Consider the following 25513-nt stretch of genomic DNA (forward strand, 5'->3'; position numbering starts at 1 on the left):
CGCTTTGAAACTCCAGGTGATAAATGGTGAATAGGCAGTTTTTAGTAAATGTATGGCTTTATTCACCACTCGGAAATCCAGTAAAGCCTAATATTTGTGCTGGTCCTTTAAATGGACCAGGTATAAGGCTATGAGAAACTGTGAGGCACTCTGTTTATAAGGGTGAACTCAACATTTCCTTTAATTTTACATTGTACTCAGTTACAGGAAAAAAGAGATACAAATTCATCCATGGATCTCATGGGCAGTCATCCCCCCCCCCCAGGTCATTTTTGGCCTCCCCAACCTGATTTATTTGTGACTTGAAGCTCCCTGACCTACTTCAGTTAAGGCAGTGTTAAAGAGCATAAGATGGAGGAAATCTAGTAACCTCACAGGTGAACACAGAAAAAAAAAATCTCAACACTGTTCTTCCCCAAGAGACGCTGCAAAGTCAACATAGTCCAAGGAGGCAGCAGGTATGGGAGTCCTCCTGCCGCTGTTTAGGGACTGATTGGAATAAATGTCCACAGATTTAGAGATTGAGTGCAAGGAGTTATCCCGGAAGTAGCCGTACGCCTCCCGTGCATTCTCCTCCCGGATGGTCTGCTCAAAGGTCTTGCGCTTGTGCCTGAACTCGATAACGGTCTTGGTGTAGGAGTTGAGGGTGGTGACTGATGCGCCCATACAGCAGGTGAAAGACGCCCATGCCAAGCTGATTAAAGAAAGAGAGTTTGTTTTGTAAAACATGAGATGTTATTATTCTGCAGTGAAAGAGGTGAAGACAACATAAAATAAAGAAAACCAGAATATATACCATACTCGGTGTATCTATTGGAACAACCAATAGGTGCAGAGAAAGGCTAATCTCACGTTGAAACGTTTAGAAAATGACATCATTAGTTTGAGCATATTTAGTTGATAGGGGGGAAAAATCCCACCTTTAGGAAGAATGTTTTAAAACAAATCACTGGTGGCCATCTATCTCAAATTCAAAAAGTTATAAAGTTTCTTAAACCTTAGTATATGTGTGTATTTTAATCAGATGAAAACTCCGCTTTTCAACAACAAAAAACAAGGATGAGGACACATTAAAGCACCTCATGTCCACCAGCAAGTAAGGTAGAAGATCTCAGAGAGACTCTGCTTTTCTGCTTATTTAGTTGATTGGCTGATTTACAAAAATTAAACCCATTCTTAAACTATAACAGAAAAGCATTAACTTTATAAAACATTTGGCGCATAGCAAAAAAATTTTCTTGACATGCCAACAGTTTGGAATGCCAGGAAGGTTAACCACTTTAGTTTTTTAAACTAAAATTCTGTAAATGTGATGCCGAATTCTGTAATATTGCTTTTATTCTCTGAAATGTTGACATGCGTTGAGACACCTTCAGTGCAGACAGTTTTAGAGTTAGACAGGAAAACACACTATATTGCCTGTAGACATAAACTGAAGTGACATCCCATTCTTAATCCATAGTTTCATAGGATGTCAGCCCACAGCCTTCCCAATTTAAGTTAATTCAGAAATACTAAATGAATCCCAAAATGAAATTAAATGTTAGTTCAACTTAAAATATCCAAGTTTCTTCAGAGTCACTGTAGATGGCTGTGGTCAGAAAGGATCTCCTCCAGTGGTCTGCATTACAGTGGATCTGAAGAAACAACTCTGTTGTTGCATTACAGTCTTGTGAGAGAACACTCAGGGTCATTCATTATGTTCTTTATTTTATAAAGCATCCTTCTTTTTACAAGCATCTCTAGAACAGATCCAGCCTTCTTTATCAGCTTCTTGAACTTCTTTAAAATCACTGGCTCGGACACTGCTACCCCAGCGGATGATGGCAGAGGAGACTGCATTCTCCTCAACAGACTTAAAGAAGATCTGAAGCATCTTACTGCCAATACTGAAGGAGCTAAGCTTCTTACAGAAGTACAGTCTTCTCCATCCCTTTTTGTAGGTAGCTTCACTGTTGTATCTCCAGTCTATTCTGTTGTCTAGGTGAACACCAAGAGGTGTATACCCTTACACCACCTTCATTTCTTCTCCCATGATGGAAAAGGTGTTTGAGATACATTAATTTTCTTTGTTTTGTTCATATTGAAGAGGATTGGTTCAAACACCATGCCTCAGAGCTTCTTGTCCATCTCTCATACACCTGATGACTGCAGAGTCATCCAAATATTACTCCAGATGACAGAACTTGTTTTGGATGTCTGAGGTATGATCCAAGATGGCGCCGCAGATGGTCGCCTCAGCGTGTTGGTGCGCATTGTTTTGTTTTGTTTTTTTGCTTTAAAACGGTCTTCTGTGATGGTACCCGGAGCTCTCTCACCAGAGAAGAACTCATGAACATCAGGGCTACTACACCAGAGGAGTTATTTCCAACATTTCTACCTACTGCTCTGGAAGTTTTGGACATTCTGGTCAAAGGTTCCGCTCACCTTTGTTCACGCGGTGAAACGCCGGAAGAGAGGGAAACGGGCTGGGGTGCTGGTACGTCTTCACCAGCGTGGACTACGAACACCGTTACCTGGAATATTTCTCTCTAACGTGCGCTCACTTCCCAACAAAATGGAGGAACTACAACTGTTGTTGGGGAAAAACAGGGACTTTTATTCATCGGCAGTTTTGTGCTTCACGGAGACGTGGCTGTGTGGATTAATACCGGACTCCGCGCTGCAGCTGGCAGGATTCCAGCTCTACAGAGCGGACAGAGACACGGAACTCTCCGGCAAAGCGAAAGGTGGAGGAATCTGTTTTTACCTCAACAGTGGTTGGTGCAACGACGTGACAGTGATTCAGCAGCACTGTTCTCCAGACCTGGAAGCCTTCATCATAAACTGTAAGCCTTTCTATTCCCCCCGTGAGTTCGCTTCGTTCATCCTGGTCGGTGTTTACATCCCGCCGCAAGCTAACGTGCAGGTCGCACAGCGCATGCTCGCCGACCAGATACTGAGTGTGGAGCGGACCAACCCGGACTCCTTATCGTAATCGTCGTTGGCGACTTTAACAAAGGTAATCTCACCCACGAACTCCCCAAATATAGACAGTTTATTAAATGTCCGACCAGTGAGGACAACATTCTGGATCACTGTTACACCACCATCAGAGACGCTTATCACGCCGTCCCACGTGCTGCACTGGGCCAATCCGACCACATCATGGTCCACCTGATTCCTGCATACAGGCAGAAACTAAAGCTCTGCAAACCTGTTGTGAGGACGACAAGGAAGTGGAGCAGTGAGGCTGTGGAGAATCTCCAGGCGTGTTTAGGCTGTACAGACTGAGATGTGTTCAGGACTACTACCAACAGTCTGGACGAGTACACAGAGGCTGTGACTTCCTACATCAGCTTCTGTGAGGACAGCTGTGTACCATCATGCACCAGGGTGAGTTACAACAACGACAAACCCTGGTTCACAGCTAAACTCAGAAGGTTAAGACTGGATAAGGAAGAGGCCTTCAGGAGTGGGGACAAAGACATATACAGAGAGGCAAAGTACAAGTTTGGCAAGGCAGTGAAAGAGGCCAAACGACTGTACTCTGAGAAGCTCCAAATCCAGTTCTCAGCCAACGACTCTGCGTCTGTCTGGAAAGGGCTCAAGCAAATCACCAACTACAAGCCGAAAGCCCCCCACTCCATCAACGACCGACGCCTCGCCAACGACCTGAACGAGTTCTACTGCCGCTTTGAAAGACAAAGGGACAGTCCTGCAACCATCTCCCACGACGCCCCCCAACAGCTGCAGCCACAATCCACCACCCCCACCTCCCCAACCTCAAGAGGGGCCTTGGCACCTCCAACCCCCACCCTGAAGTTCCCCCCCACCAGCCCCCTACCCACGCCGAGGACGGCTCTTTCCATCCAGGAGAGGGACGTCAACAAACTCTTCAGGAGACAGAACCCCCGGAAAGCTGCTGGTCCGGATTCTGTCTCACCAGCCAGCCTGAAGCACTGCGCTGATCAGCTGTCTCCAGTCTTCACAGACATTTTTAACACCTCACTGGAGACATGTCATGTGCCAGCCTGCTTCAAGTCCTCCACCATCGTCCCTGTTCCCAAGAAGCCAAGGACCACAGGGCTTAATGACTTCAGACCCGTCGCCCTGACCTCTGTGGTGATGAAGTCCTTTGAGCGCCTTGTGCTCTCACACCTAAAAGACATCACCGACCCCCTCCTGGACCCCCTGCAGTTTGCCTACAGAGCCAACAGGTCTGTAGATGATGCAGTCAACCTAGCCCTTCACTTCATCCTCCGGCACCTGGACTCCACAGGAACCTATGCCAGGATCCTGTTTGTGGATCTGCCTTCAACACCATCATTCCAGCTCTGCTCCAGGAGAAGCTCTCCCAGCTGAGTGTGCCCGACTCCACCTGCAGGTGGATCACTGACTTCCTGTCTGACAGGAAGCAGCGCGTGAGGCTGGGGAAGCATGTCTCTGACTCCGTGACCATCAGCACCGGTTCCCCCCAAGGCTGTGTTCTCTCTCCTCTGCTCTTCTCCCTGTACACCAACAGCTGCACCTCCAGTCACCAGTCTGTCAAGCTTCTGAAGTTTGCGGACGACACCACCCTGATCGGACTCATCTCTGATGGTGACGAGTCTGCGTACAGATGGGAGGTGGACCATCTGTTGGACTGGTGCAGCCAGAACAACCTTGAGCTCAACGCTCTAAAGACAGTAGAGATGGTTGTGAACTTCAGGCAGAACCCAGCCCCACCTGCCCCCATCACCCTCTGTGACTCCACAATTGACACTGTGGAATCTTTCCGCTTCCTGGGAACCATCATCTCCCAGGATCTCAAGTGGGAGCCAAACATCAGCTCCCTCATCAAGAAAGCCCAGCAGAGGATGTTCTTCCTGCGGCAGCTGAAGAAATTCAACCTGCCGAAGACTATGATGGTGCACTTCTACACAGCCATCATTGAGTCCATCCTCACCTCCTCCATCACCATCTGGTATGCCACTGCTACAGCCAAGGATAAGGGCAGGCTGCAGCGTGTCATTCGGTCTGCTGAGAAGGTGATTGGCTGCAGTCTACTGTCGCTCCAGGAACTGTACACCTCCAGGACCCTGAAGCGGGCAGGGACGATTCTGGCTGATCCCTCCCACCCCGGTCACAGACTCTTTGAGACTCTCCCCTCTGGCAGGAGGCTGCGGTCCATCCGGACCAAAACCTCACGCCACAAGAACAGTTTTTTCCCATCTGCCACCAGCCTGGTTAACAAAGCCCGGAAACCACCCTGACATTCTCCCTTTCCCCCACACCCCCCCTTTTTTGCTGACAGGACACCCGTAACTCTATGTAACTCTATGTGTTACATTAACGCTCAGCTTGGACTCCTGCTTTACTTGTACTGCCATACTTGCACAATGATCACCTGCACTGTTGTATTGCTCTTGCATCTTATACTGCTCTATATTTACTCTCACTCACTGAAAACTGTGCACGTATATTTATATTATATTGTAGATATGTTTATACTGTTTAATTTGTATTGTATTGCACCGACTACGCCAAAACAAATTCCTTGTATGTCCAAAAACGTACTTGGCAATAAAGCTTTTCTGATTCTGATACAGACTGAAAAGGAATAGTGAGAGAACAATCCCCTGTGCACCTCCTGTGCTGCTGATGACTTGGTCATGCCTACAACCTTGGTCTCATTGGTCATAACTGATCAAGTATTAATTTTTCCAGGTGATTGTTGAGGCATCCATCTGTGTCTTCTGGAATGTCTGACCTAGTAAATCAGGCTGAATTGTGTTAAATGCTCTGGAGAAATCCAAAAATATTATCGATCTTTACAGTGTTGCCTGCTTTGTCCAGAAGAGAGCGAGTTTGTTGAAGCAACACCAATAAACTCAACACCAATAATATCTGAATAGTGCTTTAGCTTCCCCAGCTTCATGCAAATGCTTCAGCTCTTCTGGGAAAGCTGAGGTTGAAAGAGCCTGCTCTCTCCATGTTCCAGTCTTGTCACATGGTACAAGAGAAATCACCACAGTTTTCAGTGTGAGGTTATGTAATTGACACGAGAGACATCCCAGGGGTCCCATTAAGAGGTGGAGCAGGGAGTATAACCAGTTGAAAGTACACAACTGAAGCCAGATATTTATACACTGTAAGACATAACCTTGTTAACCCCCCTTTTTTCTTAAATAAGTCTAGACTAAACTTTTCGGATTTCTGGTCTGTTAGGATTACCAAAATATTTATTTTTTTGTTCCTAAATGCCACAGTTATGAAAGATATTTCTTAAAATGTTTTAATACTATTTTCTAATTCAGAAGTTTAAATATACTAAGATTACAATAACATCCTGGCTTTGTAAGCTTCTGATAGGTTAAATTACAACATGTCCGATGAATGAACTCTTTGGAGTTTAAAACGTGTGTATTAAACCTCCAAACTAAAGCAAAATACCTTGTGAAGATAACGGTTGAAGCTATAATAACAGTGTCATTGTATGAACATTGGCTGAAAGGTCACTCAGATTCAAAAGCTAAAACTCAGGTATTTGGCCATAATGACCATTGTTACAACCCTGATTCGGTTAGAACAGTTCTGTCAGGAGGAATAACTCAAAAATTCCTTCAAATTACAGTGAAAAGCTTGAGAAAGGATAAACAATACATGAAAAAGTCAATCTTACTAAAAACTGAGGAAATTTATGTGAACTTCTGAATTTAAAGTAACAATAAATCTTCACTCTCATTATTGATGCATTTAAATAAAAATATTTTTTGGTAATCCTGTCATGTTTGTAGAGGACCCAGAAGCAGGCCAACAGGAAGCAGAATGATCCAAAAAACAAAAGAACTTGAATAACCTAATAAATGAACTTAATAAAGAGGAACAAGGAAAACAAGACATGGAGCTATCATGAGAGTAAAATAAGAAACCAGCAGTAAACAAAGAAAATCAGGGAGCTTAAATACCATGGATGTGTGATTAGTGAAATGGAAACCCTGTCCGACTAATCACAGGAATGCAGAACAGATGGGGGAGAATCTAAGCAGAAACCTGGGGGAAGGTGAAAAGTAAACACAGAAATAATCACAGAGGGACCTAACCAGGACACAAATAGGACCTTACCAACCACAGGTTAAAGACTAATACTAACATAAGAGTCTAAAACACACTACACAGAGAACAGAGTACAAGACAGAACTCGAAACTCAACACAAAAAAAAACAAACTATTATGGAAACACCTTAATAACAATAATAATAAAAACAAAATAATCCAAATATAAACGAGTGATTCCCAAAAACACGACCCACGGATCATGAAAAATTCTAAATGATGCAAAACAGGAAAGGTTTAGTTTGTTCTGAAGTCAGACATTAAGAACAAAAAATGTTGTGTCTTTTCATATAGTATATTTATATGTCTGTTTTCTACTGTATTACACACACGTCAAATGAATTTAAATGACACTTTAAGATGAATTTTAAGATACTGTTTATAATGTATAGCACAAGATATATTATCCCGTTATGTAATTACACGTCTGCAGTGCGGAAAGCTTAATCCCACCATAACACGAGACATCTTGGCCTCCTTTAATGTGGACAATAAAGCTAGAGAAAGGTAAAGCCCAAGCTAAAGGTTGCAGAATTAATATTTTTACTTATGTTGATTTCTTTTTTCAAAACCTTGTAATAAAACACTTGGTCTTTGACATGGAGCTGTAAAGTCCTACCAGAAAGACCACCCATAATCCCAGTTGTAGGGCCTCCAGTCAGGTGGACCATGGCTGACGGTGACCTGGAAGACCTGCGTGTACATCACATGAGCCACCATGCCAAGAAGACCTGAGATCAAATATACAGCAGAGTCAGTGTTGCACCTTCCGGTTTGTGTCAGTGAAAAAACGTACAGAACTCCTCGGAGATAGGATGGTTTGTTTCCAGAAAGCAGAAAACACACTCAAATGCTTAAATACAGTGTTTAACAACAAGCTGAAACTACCTGAGAGCACTGTGAAGACAGCAGCGAAGGCATTGAGCTTGAGCCCATCGATTACGTTGCTGGAGTGGATCAACTCCATACACATGAGGCTGAAGCCCACCATCAGCAGCAAAATATACAACATCTCAGAAACCAGAGACAGCCATAGCATTCCTGCAAAAAATAAAAAAATTGCAAAAGTAAAATTCAGTAAAATGCTTATTATTGATCAGAAATCAGAAAATCAAACATTAAGATACTTCATCAGTTTGTACACTGCTTGCCCTTCAAGCCCAACAAGCCCCAAACCACCAGTAGCCTCCCATAAATGCATGGTTTTTAACACAGATCATAGATCTGTGTGAAATGAAAAATTAAAAGATTGTGTTAAAACATCAGGATTTCAGCAATGATACATTTAAACAATTTGAATTGTTATAATGTTTTATCTAAGATATAAAGGGATGAGCAAATGTATATTGTAAAAGTGCAAAAAATAATCTTCACCGTTTGACTGTTGTGTTAATATAGTTACATTCTGATGCTGTGAGTTTAATCTTTTCTTTATGTTTGAGCTCGGTTTATTCACAAATCTCAGCAAATAATAACCCATTATTCATGATTGCTTTTAGCCAATTAACCTGGCTCTCTCCCCCAGATTCCACCAAATCTATTAAAGCGCTGCTAGTGGTGGTGATGTTTTTAACAGGAAGAGGGGCCCAGGTTAAAATTAAACACTCTTTATGACTTCGTACAACCTTGGGCCAGCAAGGCAAAGATACACCAGTTTGGAAGAAGAAGATTAAACGTATGTAGTAAACAAGATCCAATGGATTTGGGAAATGTTGCTTAATTTACCGAACAACTAGCAACAAATATTTTGTTCTTTGTTTCACTTTTTTTTATTTCTGTAAGGTAGAACTGCACAATATCAAGTAAACACGTGTTAAATATTGCGATGATGGTATTGATTACTATTAACCCACGTGTTTTCACCAAACAATATGGTCACCTGAATAAAAACGTGAGTAAGGAAAACAATGATATCAGGAAAATGAACATTTTAGGCAGAGACCAACCTTCTAATTTGAGCTCGTACCATCAGACAGGATCCAAGCATGTTTTAGTAAAGGGTTTAGAAATCACAAATAACCTTCAGACTCAAATGTCGCCGACATGAACCTTTTAAACTTTTCAGCACCTTCTTGCATCTATATAAAATGCTCAAGATTATGCCTGATTTGGAGGATTTTGAGTTTTTGATTGTCTTTTTGTGTGTTTATTGGAACAGTCCTTGACCGTTTTTGCTCTTGGTCATGCTCCATGCCTTATATTCCTCATGCCTACCAGTGAGTTCTTGCCTTTTATTTATGAATTTTTATTTACTCAAAATGCTGCTCCTGCCTGTCAGCAATTTGGGTCCAACTCCAGTTGCACTTTATGACAGGTTAACTTTAATATCACATTTTTCAAGAATGTAACATTTCTTTATCACACAACTTACTAATAGTAGTTGGGCAGTACTCTCAGTGTGGTGATGTGCAAAAAAGCTCCATTCCAGATTAGATTTTTCAAGTCATAAAAAAAATATTACTATAATATAATTCTACCCTTACCTCAGGCAAGTGAGGTCTCCAGAGCTTTAAATGTTATTCTGGTTTATTTTGTGAACTTGGATGAGTCAATGTGCTCTTGGAGTAATTTTGGTAAGATGACCACTACTGCAAAAGTTCACCATTGTTCAATGTTTTCTCCATTTGTTGATATTGGGTCTCACTCTTCCTGGAGTCCTAACCCTAGAATTAGCTTTACAAAAATTTCCAGACTGATAGATGTCAATGACATCTACTCTTGATTTTTTTTTTTATTCAGGCAAAATGTGTTGCTTCTTTTAGCCTACTACATGTTGTTGGACAGGCTCTATTTATGATATTTTTTCCCATTCTGCACACAGTTGCATTTTGATGATCTGAATCATTTAGATGTGACCAAAAAAAAGCTAAAACAGAAAATAATCTGCAAGGGTAAAAATGCGTTTTCATAGCATGGGATGATATAGTCACCTTTCTCTGATGCAGGAGCTAAATCGATGAAACTTCGGCATCTTTCACCTTCAGGGCAAAAAACAAAACATGTTATGTGAGCATATTCAGCATGTAGACATTATTGATCTTTTTGAAATGGCAAAATTAAAAGAAAACCACCCTAGGATCACCAAACAAAGCATCACAGTTTGGACAAGTCTTTAATCATTTTAACTTCTAGTTTCAGGTTGGTCCAACATAATCAACTGAGAGTGTGAGCTGGTAAATCCTTAAGGAGCAAACAAAATCAAAGTTCACAAGTTCAAGAACGACTAAACTCCATGTTGAGGATGAAACATATGCCAGACATGGCCCTTTTCTGATTTTCCATTCAGTTTCACCAGATGGTGTTCTGACATAGCTGCTCAATCTGGTTAGGAAAAAATGCAGGCAGAATAAAACTAATCGCAGATGTCAGAAACTGTGACATCCCTGTGTCGGTTCAACAAACAGGATAGAAAAATGACCTTTGACACTGTGGATTTCTGCACTTATATATAAGCACATTTCTTCTGTCATCAATCAGGCCTCACATGTCGCTGGATTTGTTTTAAGTGGAACTGTTTAATCAGGTAGGCGGATGGCGGCAACAGCTGTTTTGAGGAAAAACTCATCAAGGCCCCGAGTTACATAATCCTCATTAACTTGAGCTGTTCATGACTGTAAAGAGACAAAACAGCTCCACTCTGGCCATAAATTAAAAAGCCTCGATCTTTCAGAATTATTTTTTAGTTATCAAGTATATTTACTTACATTTCTATAAAAACACAAATAACTAACAAAATAACAAAATAATTCAAATGTACACATATGGGAAATTATGAAAGCTAAATTATAAATTAAAATACAATAGAAACATAATTCGTTTTTAAAAATATCCACATAAATGAATGGCATTAACAATAGAGAATACATTTAAAAAAGGGATTTTTTAAAACCAAAAAAGAGCTCCAAATATGGAAATGTAATTTCTCTCAGGATTTTCAGACAGGGTTTTCAATTGTACTTGTAACTGAACTTGATTTATCAATATACCTATATATTTTTTTAAAGGCTTGAATAAATAAACAAATAAATAAATATGTAGAATTATGACATGGCTGAAGATGCAAACCTCCACTAAAGTACTTTTTCGTTGCCAGAAGCTCAATGCAAAGAGCTTTTTACACATGCCTCCATTCCCCTACCCCTTTCCAGATTGCAAATTGTAAAGTTTTCCTATAATGCGGGTGTGATTTATACAACGTCCACATGCACACACCCGCACACAGACCTGCTCTTACTTTCATCGTGGATGTTTTCCTCGCATGAGAACCAGATTCCGGTGTGAAACTGTCTGAACAGGAACCTGTCATCCCCGGTCTCCCAACTGTACACCACCTTGTTGGGGTCCGTTTCGTTCACTCCGTAGTCTATGCACTGGTGGGTCCGCAGCTTGCTGCATTTGGGCTTGGGCACACGCTGCGTCCCCACGCACCAGTAAGTGGTGATGAAGGCAGTGATGGCGAAGAACAGGGCAAAGAAGTTCAGGCTGACCGACAGCAGGCTCCTCGTCTTCATTGTCCGCGTGAAGGATGCACGAGCCTCAGCAGCATCAGCGGCGCGCGCAGGACCCAGAAGTTCATGGGTGTGAGGTGGAAGAGACGCACGACCGCACCTGGTCAGGATAAGGTCCCATTGAACACCCAAAAATGTTGCCAACAGCGGTCCACAGATAGACTACATCTTCAACCCGGAGCTCAGACGGAAGGCAAAGTGACTCATTTCCATCCAATTCACACGCGCTTCACCACGAGCCTGCTCGGACGTCACGTTGTCAGAGGATTTGATGCTCGTTTGCATCAGTGTGGGATTTTCTCCCCGTGCTCTCGTTTTCTGTCTGACTCTGTCATTAGGACCTTCCTCTCCCTCCATCCATCGCAAATTGCTTGCCAAAGGCAGGCGATTATCACAGCGCGAACAGATACAGCCGATCCACCATGTAGCTCACTTTACAAGACAGAATCAAGATTTTTGTCATGAAAGTTGTTCCTGTAAAGAGTAATAAAAAGGACATAATGCACCAACCTATTGCTTTTACAATTTAATCTAACTCATTTAGTTCCAGTGGGAATTGTCTATACCTGTGTCCCTATAACTAGAGAATGATTTTATCCCCATATTCCTTTGTCATACTGGATGGAGAGCTCCATTCAGCAGCAATTTGAAAGCCTCAGGTTTAATTTGGAGGTTACAATGCATTTACAGTGCCTTGCGAAAGTACTTGGCCCCCTTGAACTGGTCAACCTCTTGCCACATTTCAGGCTTCAAACATAAAGATATAAAATAAAACTTTTTTGTGAAGAATCAACAACAAGTGGGACACAATCGTGAAGTGGAATGAAATTTATTGAATGTGTCAAACTTTTTTAACAAATAAAAAACTGAACAGTGGGGCGTGCAATATTGTTTGGCCCCTTTACTTTCAGAATCCACCTGTGTGTAATCAAGTCTCTGTATAAATGCACCTGCTCTGTGATAGTCTCAGGGTTCTGTTCAAAGCGCAGAGAGCATCATGAAGACCAAGGAACACACCAGGCAGGTCCGAGATACTGTTGTGGAGAAGTTTAAAGCTGGATTTGGATACAAAAAGATTTCCCAAGCTTTAAACATCCCAAGGAGCACTGTGCAAGCAATCATATTGAAATGGAAGGAGTATCAGACCACTGCAAATCTACCAAGACCCGGCCGTTCCTCTAAACTTTCATCTCGAACAAGGAGAAGACTGATCAGAGATGCAGCCAAGAGGCCCATGATCACTCTGGATGAACTGCAGAGATCTACAGCTGAGGTGGGAGAGTCTGTCCATAGGACAACAATCAGTCGTACACTGCACAAATCTGGCCTTTATGGAAGAGTGGCAAGAAGAAAGCCATTTCTCAAAGATATCCATAAAAAGTCTTGTTTAAAGTTTGCCACAAGCCACCTGGGAGACACACCAAACATGTGGAAGAAGGTTCTCTGGTGAGATGAAACCAAAATCGAACTGTTTGACCACAATGCAAAATGATATGTTTGGTGTAAAAGCAACACAGCTCATCACCCTGAACACACCATCCCCACTGTCAAACATGGTGGTGGCAGCATCATGGTTTGGGCCTGCTTTTCGTCAGCAGGGACAGAGAAGATGGTCAAAATTGATGGGAAGATGGATGGGGCCAAATACAGGACCATTCTGGAAGAAAACCTGTTGGAGTCTGCAAGAAACCTGAGACTGGGACGGAGATTTATCTTCCAACAAGACAATGATCCACAACATAAAGCCAAATCTACAATGGAATGGTTCACAAATAAATGTATCCAGGTGTTGGAATGGCCAAGTCAAAGTTCAGACCTGAATCCAATCGAGAATCTGTGGAAAGAGCTGAAGACTGCTGTTCACGAACGCTCTCCATCCAACCTCACTGAGCTCAAGCTGTTTTGCAAGGAAGAATGGGCAAGAATTTCAGTCTCTCGATGTGCAAAACTGATAGAGACATACCCCAAGACTTGCAGCTGTAATTGCAGCAAAGGGTGGCGCTACAAAGTATTAACGCAAGGGGGCCGAATAATATTGCACGCCCCACTTTTCAGTTTTTTATTTGTTAAAAAAGTTTGACACATTCAATAAATTTCATTCCACTTCACGATTGTGTCCCACTTGTTGATTCTTCACAAAAAATTTTAATTTTATATCTTTATGTTTGAAGCCTGAAATGTGGCAACAGGTTGAAAAGCTCAAGGGGGCCGAGGGGGCATTTCCACACTGTATTAGGTACACGTGCTATTGATCTTTTATTGTTGAAATGTTCTTCCTGTACATGTGGATTATGTATTGTGTTGCTTTTTGCAGTCTTTTGCAGCCTACTTTATGTTGTCAGAGAGGTTCTATTTAAGTGATTTGTTTTTTTATTCTACAGGTTTAGCAGTGGGTAATGAAATTGAACCAAAAAACATGATTAATCGCCGTTAATTTGTGATGTGGTAAAGGCCTTGAAAATGTTGGCATTTTTGTATTTACTCGTATTAATCTCATTAATCTTTGTATTATATAAACATTTGTTTGATGATCTGAAACATCATCAAACAAATGTTGGTGGCTTGTCCTCTTCAGGTTGGAGGGGAGTTCCTGCCTCAAGTGGAGGAGTTCAAGTATCTCGGGGTCTTGTTCACGAGTGAGGGAAGAATGAAGCGGCAGATCGACAGACGGATCGGTGCGGCTGCCGCAGTAATGGGGGTGCTGTGCCGGTCCGTTGTGGTGAAGAGAGAGCTGAGCCGAAAAGCGAAGCTCTCTATTTACCGGTCGGTCTACGTTCCTACCCTCACCTATGGCCATGAACTTTGGGTCATGACCGAAAGAACGAGATCCCGGATACAAGCGGCTGAAATGAGCTTCCTCCGTAGGGTGGCCGAGCACTCCCTTAGAGATAGGGTGAGGAACTCGGCCATCCGGGAGGGGCTCGGAGTAGAGCCGCTGCTCCTCCACATCGAGAGGAGCCAGTTGAGGTGGCTCTGGCATCTATACCGGATGCCTCCTGGACGCCTTCCTCGGGAGGTGTTCCAGGCACGTCCCACCGGGAGGAGGCCCAGGGGACCGCCCAGGACACGCTGGAGGGACTATGTCTCTCGGCTGGCCTGGGAACGCCTTGGGCTCCCCCCGGAAGAGCTGGAGGAGGTGTCTGGGGAGAGGGACGTCTGGGCGTCTCTGCTGAGTCTGCTGCCCCCGCAACCTGGTCCCGGATAAAACGGAAGACGACGAGTACGAGTACGAGATCTGAAACATAAAGAAAAGCAAAAACAGAAACAAATCTGTAATGGGAAAAATACCACAGCCTGTGCCATTTTTATCTTGCCATTTTTTAATGAAAAGAGTCAAAGCTTGCAACGTCTTACTGTTAGAGATGTCCATCCAGTCTTCTTGAACTGAATGTAATCATGGGTACAATAGTGTTTCGTAATTAATCCCAAGGCAGATGTGTTTGCCTATAGATAACATCGTCATAATCCCACACTGAGAACAACGAAGGAAAATTAGATTTAGACCAGAGAAGACGCAGGACAGAGACGAGATAAGGAGGAGGATGACGGAGGAGAAAGGCTTACAAGAAATGAATCTGAAGCAGGTATTCACTGTGAATTAAAATATAACACTCAGCAGGGCCAAATTAAAATGCAACACTTTGACTCTTCAGTGATTCCTGGTTATGCAATGTCCAACAGTGTGCATAACCAGCCCACATTCATGTCTCAGTAACATTAACTAAACCTATTAAAATCCTTGCACACTAATTACTTTTAAATCCCTTGCAGGAAGCATTTAAGCTTTTCCTGTTAGCCCTCGGCTTCATTTCTGAGCATTTTTAGAGAAGCTGACTTGTGCTCTGTTGTTCAGAGGGAGGCTCTATGCAGAGTCTGTTTCCTCTTGTTGAAACTCAAGGACAAATGCTGATTTTCAGTCTGAACTCTGCTGCACCACATGGTGAAGCTACAAATCATTTGAGCTTATATTTACAACCCCAGTATAAACCTCAGTCAGACAGGTCTAACATGTCAATCACCTCAACGGCGTGCCAACATCTTAAACCCCAGAGGCTAGATCTCGCTTTAACATCACTATAAAACCTGATAAATCAGGTCAAGGCTCTCAGGTAGGGTGCTGCAGACACTGAAGAACAAGCAGCTGGTGATACTGACAGTATTTAAGAATTTTACTAATGCATTTCCTAAAATTATTCATACTCTGGGCAGATTTTGTTTTTATTTAAGCATGAAGTTTGTTTCTGATTGGAAATTACAGATATCTCCCAAAGGATAGTAAGGCAACATGCAAAGATGTTATATTATAAAAAAAATAATTTGCATTACATTAGCCTTTGGATAGTTGCACACCAGCTTTTTACATGTTTCTTCTGGTATTTTGATTATTTATCTTTGGTGATAAGGCCCCCTTGCCATCACCCTAATCTTTATTTAACAACAAAAAAAAAAAAAAACACATGAAGCTTTCTTCCATCCAAAAAAAAAAACAACTGTCAAAAGTCGATCCCTACTCCAAATTTGCAAATTGGTAGATTTACAGTACATGAAAAACAATTAAAAACTGACGTTAAATTCAAGTGGTAACATATTCCAAAAACGCTTTTTTTAAGAGAGTCAGCAGCACAAAGAACAGAAAACAGACACAAATTGCCTTGATTTTTTTTAAAAGATTTCATTTAAAATTGGTTACATTTTGCAACAAACACTTCCAGGTGGGTCTGGTGTAAAACAAAGCATGAATACCGTATGTTGAAAATAGCCTTAGGCTCACTGTTAGGCACGGTAAAGGATCAGTGATGCCGTGGGTCTCTCTCAATAGGGCTACTGAAGAAAAGCAAGCATGAGAGAAAACACAAGACTACTTAAGAAGATTAGACAAAGATCCGGCTCTCTGTATGCCTCAGAGTTGTGAAATGTCACAGGGGAAGACTAAGCCCTCCAAATACGGACATCTATGGACATCTTTTTACTGGTTATTTAAGGTTTGACTGTTAAACGAAATTTCACCTGTAGAGAAGGCTCTCCCATTGACAAAAACTGGATGTGTAAATAAAGCTATTTGTTTCTCCACTGAATAAGCATCCTCAAATTAAAGGCTGGACTTTTAGTAAATTTCTAATTATGCTGCAACATTTAAAATTAATTTATTTTTTGGTATTTAAACCATCTTTACCAGGGGAGTCATTAAGTGTGGAAGTCGCTCTATGAACCAGTATACCACAGACCTACTGAAGCAGGGTAGATTTGGACTCAAGAAGTGCTTTGTCTCTTCAAATGACCCAGTACACACTGCCACCAGCTGACAAGCGCCTTATGGCATATCAGCAGTACACTGGAAGACCAGAGACTTGGCTGCTGTCTCATAAACACCGCTTATGAAATCAATGTGGATGGTCAAAGGTTGTCTCCTGAGTTTCTGGCAATAACAGGAAGTTAATCCCAGCTCTCCAGTTGACACAGTTGAAGTCGTTTCCCGCAGTGTGGTGTAATAAATGTTGATGCATCCACTGATCCTGGTAAAGAAACCAGATGAAGTAACGTGACACACACGTCACCCACACAGCAGAGGAATGCATTCAGTAATGATTTCAAAACATAAAAAAAGGGTAGCAGGGGGGGGATTATACATCAAGTGTTTTGTTAGCTAAAGCAACAAAAATACAGATTAAAACTAAACCAAATATATTTCATGCAGGATTAATCTTTTAAATTCTTAAAGTTGAATTTCACAAAGGCCATTAAAGTATGAGTTTAAACAGGTTTTCTTTAACATTTTGTGCAATTTGTCCTCAGATTGTCTAGTCTTGAAGCCGTGTGGCGTAGGCTTTTTTTTTAAAGCTTCTCTACATATTTTTAAATTACAAGTTTATCTAACAAAACCTTTCTTTTGCCTGATTTAACCAGATATCTCCCATCCATCACCAAGATTATTTTTCTGCTGTAGAGGCCATTACAATTTAGTTCATGGTGTATTTTTACCTGAAAATTACTGGTACTGAATTAACATGAATGTATGTTTACTCTATCAGCTAAAAATATCAATTCAATTCAGTTTTACTCAAATCCACTCAATTTATTCATACAGTACGTCATGTTAATTCATGATTACAGTACCTCAAAGCTCACCAATAAAATGATTAATTAAAAAGAGAGACAAGTATAAAAGTTCTTATGGATTATATTAATATTTCCAGTTATTTTCATTTATAGTTGAATGTGAACACAAATTCATATTGTTGTAAAGTTACTTGAATTTCAACTATTTTACCTCTAAAACAGCAACAGGACCATACTATTAATAGCATCAACTGATCATTTATATAATCAGAGTGACATATTTCACACTGCAATCTTATATAACTTACAGGAGCCGGAACCCAGAATCGATTTCTGTGGCTGCTGGATTTCAACTGATCCCTTGGATTATTATTTTTTTATTAGTAGATAAAGTTGTGACACATTTCCTTGCAGCTTCGCCTAAGTCTGGAACTGAGAGGGAGGAAAAAAAGACAGAGATGTTAATGTTTCGTTAATCTAAATCTCAAAGCACGCAAAGCTGCAGCTTTCACATGCATGAAGAAGACCAAGCATGTCAATGCAGAGATTATTTAAAGATGCAATTATTTCCTCTTTATGAGATCACATCATATACATTCACAGTGGGGCCTCAAATCCCTTGCGACAGCTTGACTGTAAATTGAAAAGTGCATAAATTTATCCCGGGTTTGCTGCATTGTGCACCAGTATCAATGTCAGAAGAGATTAATAGCTGTTGCAGTGCATCTTTTGATTTGCCATTTGATACCTCAAAAGGGTATGCAGCTTCAGAGTGCTGTACATTGAAGTCTAGACTTGTGAAAGACACAGACGTTATTTGTATTTCAGTGGCAACTTCTGTTCAAAGCTGAGTGGAATTTGCCTCTTAACACGTTGCCCCTAAGGATTAGTCTTTATAATCTGCCATTCACTGATCCTCGAAATCATAATGTCTGCTCTAAAATCAGCTTACAGTGACATTAGATGTTGATTGAGTGGTTTTATGATTGTGGTTGTGTGTTTTTACATCTGCGGTGATGAATTACTGGGGGGGGGGACGATTGTTTTGGGATAGCTGTTGCCTTCAATCTGCACAGAGGACACGTCACCTACTGTTGTGACAATATGCTGCGCGTACCTTTGTTTAGCTCACGCAATCCCTTACATTTCCAATAATACCAGACAGTGTAAAGCTGTTTCTCACACACACCCTGACAGATGCCTGGCATTTAAATTTTTACCACAGGAAAAAGTCAGCAGAGCTCCACTATAACTTGTGTTTTTACTTTTTCGGTTGTATACATGTTTGAATTATGGCTAAAATCAGATATTTACATTCACTGTATAAAAAAAACATTCTTCTTTTCCTCACTGAGGAAAAAAAGTCCAATTAAAACTAAATCTTTCCTGTTTTAGGTTAGTTTGGAGTACTAAAATTAATTCGTTTGCCAAATTTCAGAATAATAATGAAAATATGTTTGGCTAATTTTATTCTATTACTGCCTTTACAGTCAGAGATTAACATGCACTAAATGGGTTATGTCTTGTAACATTTTGTGAAAGCTCAGGCAATCCCTCAAACACACTGCTTTCTTCTGTAACATCATGTCAAAAGTTAAATTTTCAATTCAATTCAATTCAGTTTTATTTATATAGCGCCAATTCACAACACATGTTGTCTCAAGGCACTTCACAACAGTCAGGTACATACATTCCTCTTAATCCTTACTACTGAACAGTGCAGTCAGTTATTTATTTATTCAAATTGGATAAAAAGTTTTTCTATCTAAGGAAACCCAGCAGATTGCATCCAGTCAGTGACTTGCAGCATTCCCTCCTCCTGGATGAGCATGTAGAGACAGTGGACAGTCACTGGCGTTGACTTTGCAGCAATCCCTCATACTGAGCATGCATGTAGTGACAGTGGAGAGGAAAAACTCCCTTTTAACAGGAAGAAACCTTCTGCAGAACCAGGCTCAGTGTGAGCAGCCATCTGCTACGACTGACTGGGGGTTTGAGAGAACAGAGCAGAGACACAAAGAGAACAAAGAAGCACTGATCCAGGAGTCCTTTCTATGGGAAGGAAAAGTAAATGTTAATGGATGTAGCTCCTTTAGTTGTTTCACCTAGAAAGAAAGAACAGATAAACTCTGAGCCAGTTTTCAAGGTTAGAGTCTGAAAAAGAGCACATAGTTAGTCACAGTAAAGGTCAGTCAATCGCCATGTCTAGGAGAGAGAAAGGGTTAAACACTAAAAGGCAGGGCTATGTGGATCATCGGTAGAGGGTGAGCATTAAGTTGTTGCCAGCAGAAACTCGGACGATTCCCCTCTCCAGAAAGGTGTCACAGGTAGACACAGAGTCAGGCCAGGTGTAGCTCCTAGGAAGAGAAAAGAGAGAACATAAAGTTAAAAAGTGAAATAACAGCAAATAATGCAACATTGGAGAGTAGTGTGAGAATGTAGCGAAGAGGCTGAAAGCGCTCATTATGTCCTCCAGCAGCCTAGGCCTATAGCAGCATAACTACACAGATAGTTTCAGTTCAAATTATTTGGTTAAACGGCGCTTATTTACAACAATGTCATCTCAAGGCACCTCACAAAGGGTCCCACTGATGGTCATTGTTATACTAAAAACCACAACGATAGGGATACCTCCCTCTGTCAGACTGATTATAACCATTGGAAAAGAGATGGGGTCATACAGGTAGCAGAAATGGAGGGTGTGTTTGCACCTCAACCATAACTGAGCCGGTTTAGGCTAAACCTGACTCCCCCTTACTCCATCCAACAGGGAGGGAAGAAGACGGAGGTAAAAAAATAAGGAAGATAGCTCAGGATAACCTAAGCCACTCTAACTATAAGCTTTATCAAAAAGGAAAGTTTTAAGCCTAGCCTTAAAAGTAGACAGGGTGTCTGCCTCACAGATTAAAACTGGGAGCTGGTTCCACAGGAGAGGAGCCTGATAACTAAAGGATCTGCCTCCCATTCTACTTCTAGAGACTCTAGGAACCACCAGTAAACCTGCAGTCTGAGAACGAAGTGCTCTGTTAGGAACATATGGAACAATCAGATCTCTGATGTATGATGGAGCTAGATCATTAAGGGCTTTATATGTGAGGAGGAGAATTTTAAATTCTATTCTGGATTTAACAGGGAGCCAATGAAGGGAAGCTAAAATAGGAGGAATATGATCTCTCTTTTTAATTTTTATTAGAACTCTTGCTGCAGCATTTTGAATCACCTGAAGGCTTTTAACTGCATTTTGTGGACATCCTGATAGTAACGAATTACAATAGTCCAGCCTTGAAGTAACAAATGCATGGATTAGTTTTTCAGCGTCACTCCTGGATAGGATATTTCTAATTTTGACAATGTTCCGGAAAAGAAAGAAGGAAATCCTAGAAACTTGTTTAATATGGGATTTAAATGACATGTCCTGGTCAAAAATAACACCAAGGTTTTTTACTTTGTTACCGGAGGTCAATTTAATGCCATCCAGGTTAAGTGATTAACTAAGCAGTTTCTTTTTTAAAGACTCCGGTCCAAAGACGACAACTTCTGTCTTGTCTGAATTTAGAAGCAAAAAATGTAAAGTCATCCAAGTTTTTATATCTTCAAGACATGCTTGTAGTCTATCTAACTGATTGGGTTCATCAGGATTCATGGATAAGTAAAGCTGAGTATCATCAGCGTAACAGTGAAAATGTATCCTATGCTGCCTGATAATTTGACCTATTGGAAGCATATATATAGTAAAAAGAATTGGCCCAAGTACTGAACCCTGTGGTACTCCACAATTAACCCTGGAGTTGAAAGATGATTCATCATTTACATGAACAAACTGGAATCTGTCAGACAGATAAGATTTAAACCAGCCTAGCGCTGTTCCCCTGATCCCTACAGCATATTGCTGTGTAAATGCTCACACATTTGATTAGCAACTATTTTCTCAAGAATTTTAGATGAGAATGGAAGATTGGAAATAGGTCTGTAATGTTTCAGGTCATCTCGATCAAGCAAAGGTTTCTTAAGTAAATGTTTAATTACAGCTAACTTAAAAGCCTGTGGTACATATCCATTTACTAAAGATAGATTAATCATATCTAAAATGGGGCTGGTAATCAGAGGGAACACTTCCTTAAATAATTTGGTTGGGATTGGGTCTAACATACAAGTTGAAGGTTTAGATGAAGCTAACATTTCTGATAACTCAGGAAGCTCCACAGATTTAAAACAGTCCAAACACAAATCAGGTTCTGCAGTTATTTCCAATGTTGTCTCACTTGCTGAGGATGAAGTAATCATCTTCAGGATTATTCCTGTTCTCTTCTATTAATGATGAGAAATAAGCTGTTCCGGCTTGGTGAAGTGTCTTTTTACACAACAATAGGGTATTTTTCCAGATTAAGTAGGAATCCTCTAGTTGTGCAGAGCGCCATTTTCTCTCCAATTTTCTAATATTGTGCTTTAAAGTACGTAGATCTAAATTAAACCAAGGAGCCTGCCTCCTATTAATGATTACCTTCTTTTGCAAGGGGGCTGCATTGTCTAATGCACCACGCAATGATGAAGAAACACTATGAACAAAAGAATCAATTTGTGAAGGGAAGAAACATAATTATTGCCCTCCACTGTGCTTTTCAGTGATAATGAGGAAATTAAAAGTGGAACAGATTCTTTAAAGGTTGTTACAGCATCGTCTGATAATGATCTACTATAATGAAATTTTCTTTCAGGTGTGGAGTACTAGGTTAAATTAAACTCAAAGGTTATTAAGAAATGGTCAGAAGAAATCAGCCAAGACATCAGGAAAAAAGTTGTTGACCTCCCCAAGTCTGGGTTATCCTTTGGTGCAATTTCCAGATGCCTGAAGATGGCACATTTATTTATCACATTTCATACTGTTTAGGAAGGAGATGGGTTTTGTGTCCCAGAGATGAATATGTTTGCATACCAACTGCAGAACAAAAGCAAAAGACCTTGTGAAGGTGCTGGCTGAAACTGGTGAGGGAGTGTCTCTATCCACAATAAAACAGGTCTCTCAGGGAGGAAGAAGCCATTACTCCAACAGCAACAAAAAAGGCAATTTACAGTTTTCAAATGCAGTCAGAGGATAAAACCTTCTTTTGAAACTTTTAGTGGTCTGATGAAACTAAAACTTACTTGACACAATCAACATTGTTACATTTCAAGGAAATAGGACGAAGCTTGCAAGAGGGAAGTACGGGTGTGGCAGCATCATGTTGTGTGGGTGTTTTGCCACAGGAGGGACTTGTGCACTTTACAAAATAGATGCCGTCGTGAAGAAAGAACATTACGTAGAAATATTATAAAACAACATCTCAAGACACAAGCCAGGCAGTTTAAATTCAGCCACCAATAGGTCTTGTAGAAAGACATTGACCCCAGTCATAGCACCAAATTAGTTATTAAGTACCTTAAGGACAACATTGTCAATGTTTTGGGGCAGTAATCACAAAGCCCTGGTTTCAGTCCCATAGAAAATGTGTGGGCAGAGCTGAAAAGTGAGCCTGGTGACCTGCAAATCTGACTGACTTGCAGCAGTTCTGTCAGGAGGAAGCTTGTAGAAAGGATGCCCAAATCACTAGAATTTATTTCCCTCTTGTTTGTTTTGACATTTAGCAAACAAAATAATGTTGCTAATCCTAACGGACCTAAAGCAGGACAAGCTTTGTCTGATTTAATGTCAGACATAGAGAAAAAAAATACTCAGTGTATGTCAATAGGTGGAGTCAACTGTAAATGTGTACTATGTTACATTTATAGGTTTCTCTACATTTTCTACATAAGCATGGATGTTATGTAAATGTGGGGATTTTAATGATACATTTGATTTGTTCTTTTTCAGGATGGAGGTATTATGTGTCAACTTCAGTGATGTTTTATATCAAGAACTGGCTGCACAGGTTAAATGTTATCATGGGTTTCCCTTATCCACACAGGTGCACCTTGACCGAACACTTCAGAACAAGGTCCTGGCATACTTCTGGTTATATATTAGAGCACTCATGTTAAGACTGCTTTTGTTTTCCTGGCACAGACCAGGATTTAAACCATATTCCATTAATTTTCAGGTTGGGGGTAATTCAGATGAATAATGTCTGATTTATTCATTCCAAAACCAGATCTGTGTTCAGGGACCATTCTTCAGTTTGAAGACCCAACTGTCTAAGTTTCAACTATCTAGCTCAGTGATTCCCAACATGGGGTACTCGTACCCCTACTGGTACGTGAGCACATTGCACATTATCCAAGGGGGGCACCCCGCCTTGCCAACAAGGTAGTAATAGTAAGTTTTCACACTTGGTGTCATTCATTTTATTAGATCGTGTCATGAGAGATTTCTTTCCCTGCGTCGTCGCTACTCTACTTTCTATGGCCAAACTTGACAAAAGCTGGAAGAAAAAATCCTGTGTGTCATTGATGCTGACACAGTGAGTCGCACGCAGGTGAACACAGTCCGACAGCGGACAAAGAGCGCCCAGAAAAACATGCTGCTAAAACCGATAGATAGATAGATAGATAGATAGATAGATAGATAGATAGATAGATAGATAGATAGATAGATAGATAGATAGATAGATAGATAGATAGATAGATAAAGATTGTAAGAGACAGAAACATAAAATATGACATAAAGGGAGACAGAAAGATGGATAAATAAGAAAGATGGAGAGACAGCTTCTTACTTCATGGAATCCACCTGTAAGTGGCATAAAAGACCAGAATGATGCTGCCACCACCGTTCGACAGTTAGTAGAGTCCTGTCAGGTTTAAAAACCTCACCTTGCCTCCTCCGAAAATACATTGTGATCACATATCTCAATCTTTGTTTCCTCTGGCGCTTAGTTTCTCCGGTGTTGATGTATGTTTGGGATCATAGCATCTAAGTTTCAATCATCGGGCACAAACTGTGACCTCAGATGAAAGGAAACTTGTCAGGATGCTTGGGAACAAACCAGGAATCATTTTGTTTATACAATTGGAAATCATGAACACTAGTTTCACTGTCCACAGTACACAGTTCATCAGCAACATGGACTGAGAGGCAGAGAAGCCGCAGCTACAAACCCAGCGTATTTTAAGCAAGACATTTGTAGCTGGCCACATGGGTCAAGAAAAATGCCTTCTAGAGATGAGCTTCATCCCCAAAAGACACAAACATTAGGCCGTTTGAGCTCAGTGGCAGGAAGAATGTTTGAAAGAATCAAGGTAAAGGCTTTCAAACCTATGAACCCTGCAGTAACTGTCAAACATGGTGGTGGCAGCATAATGGTACATGGTTAATGCGGTAATAATGTAGGCCTTCATCCAAGTTCTTCAGTTTCACCAACAAGATAGTTAAACTTGGACATTATGTGCTCCAACACGACAGTGATTGCAAACCGAGGTCAGAAAGGGGTTTTGAAATGGACACAGCAAACATTAAGCTTCGCAGTTGACCTCGTCCTTGACCCTATTGAAACCTTAAGAATTATGTATAAAAGCTGATTCCATAGCAGGAATTCAACCAGTTTAAATTAACCCAAACACCTCTGATGGGAAAAGTGGTCAAATATTCAACCATAATGAAACTACGGTTTGTTGGCAACTTAATAACAGAAAGTTTACCAATTATTAGCTTCCGTGTTTCTATACATTCGATCCTGTATAATTTTGACCCTGCTCGGACATGAGAAAATCCCCAGTAAATCAAAACTTTTATAATAACTTTGTTTTTTTTTCCAAGTTATTTGAGTTGTTGAAATTATATTCAAGCTTGAAAAAAAATGATGGTTCAAATCCATCATTAAAGGCTCAAAATGTATTATTGCCCATGCTTAGTGCATGTGAACATCTAATCAGTGCTCTGAAGAATCCTGATAGAGTAG

General features: G+C 40.8%; 1 protein-coding gene across 1 annotated transcript; it reads right to left on the reverse strand.

The window, feature by feature from the left end:
* Positions 1-157: 157 nt before the first annotated feature.
* Positions 158-12059, reverse strand: LOC124867805 (germ cell-specific gene 1-like protein). The gene is made up of 5 exons (XM_047364426.1): positions 11312-12059; positions 10008-10055; positions 7966-8118; positions 7697-7808; positions 158-694 (listed from the first exon to the last, which is right to left on the reverse strand). The coding sequence occupies exons 1-5, from the start codon at positions 11586-11588 to the stop codon at positions 400-402; spliced, it is 885 nt and encodes a 294-aa protein (XP_047220382.1). The 5' UTR covers positions 11589-12059; the 3' UTR covers positions 158-399.
* Between the last annotated feature and the right edge of the window lie 13454 nt (positions 12060-25513).

Source organism: Girardinichthys multiradiatus, chromosome 5 (genome assembly GCF_021462225.1).
Source record: "Girardinichthys multiradiatus isolate DD_20200921_A chromosome 5, DD_fGirMul_XY1, whole genome shotgun sequence".
Lineage (NCBI taxonomy): Eukaryota > Metazoa > Chordata > Actinopteri > Cyprinodontiformes > Goodeidae > Girardinichthys > Girardinichthys multiradiatus.

What these genes read in the sequence shown, in the direction of transcription:
- LOC124867805 (XM_047364426.1), bottom strand. Translation starts at nt 11,588, where the DNA reads ATGAAGACGAGGAGCCTGCTGTCGGTCAGCCTGAACTTCTTTGCCCTG. An exon ending in TGTCTTCACAGTGCTCTCAG is followed by an intron (nt 7,809 to 7,965) that starts GTAGTTTCAGCT and finishes ATTTGATCTCAG; the next exon opens with GTCTTCTTGGCATGGTGGCT. An exon ending in GATTATGGGTGGTCTTTCTG is followed by an intron (nt 695 to 7,696) that starts GTAGGACTTTAC and finishes TTCTTTAATCAG; the next exon opens with CTTGGCATGGGCGTCTTTCA.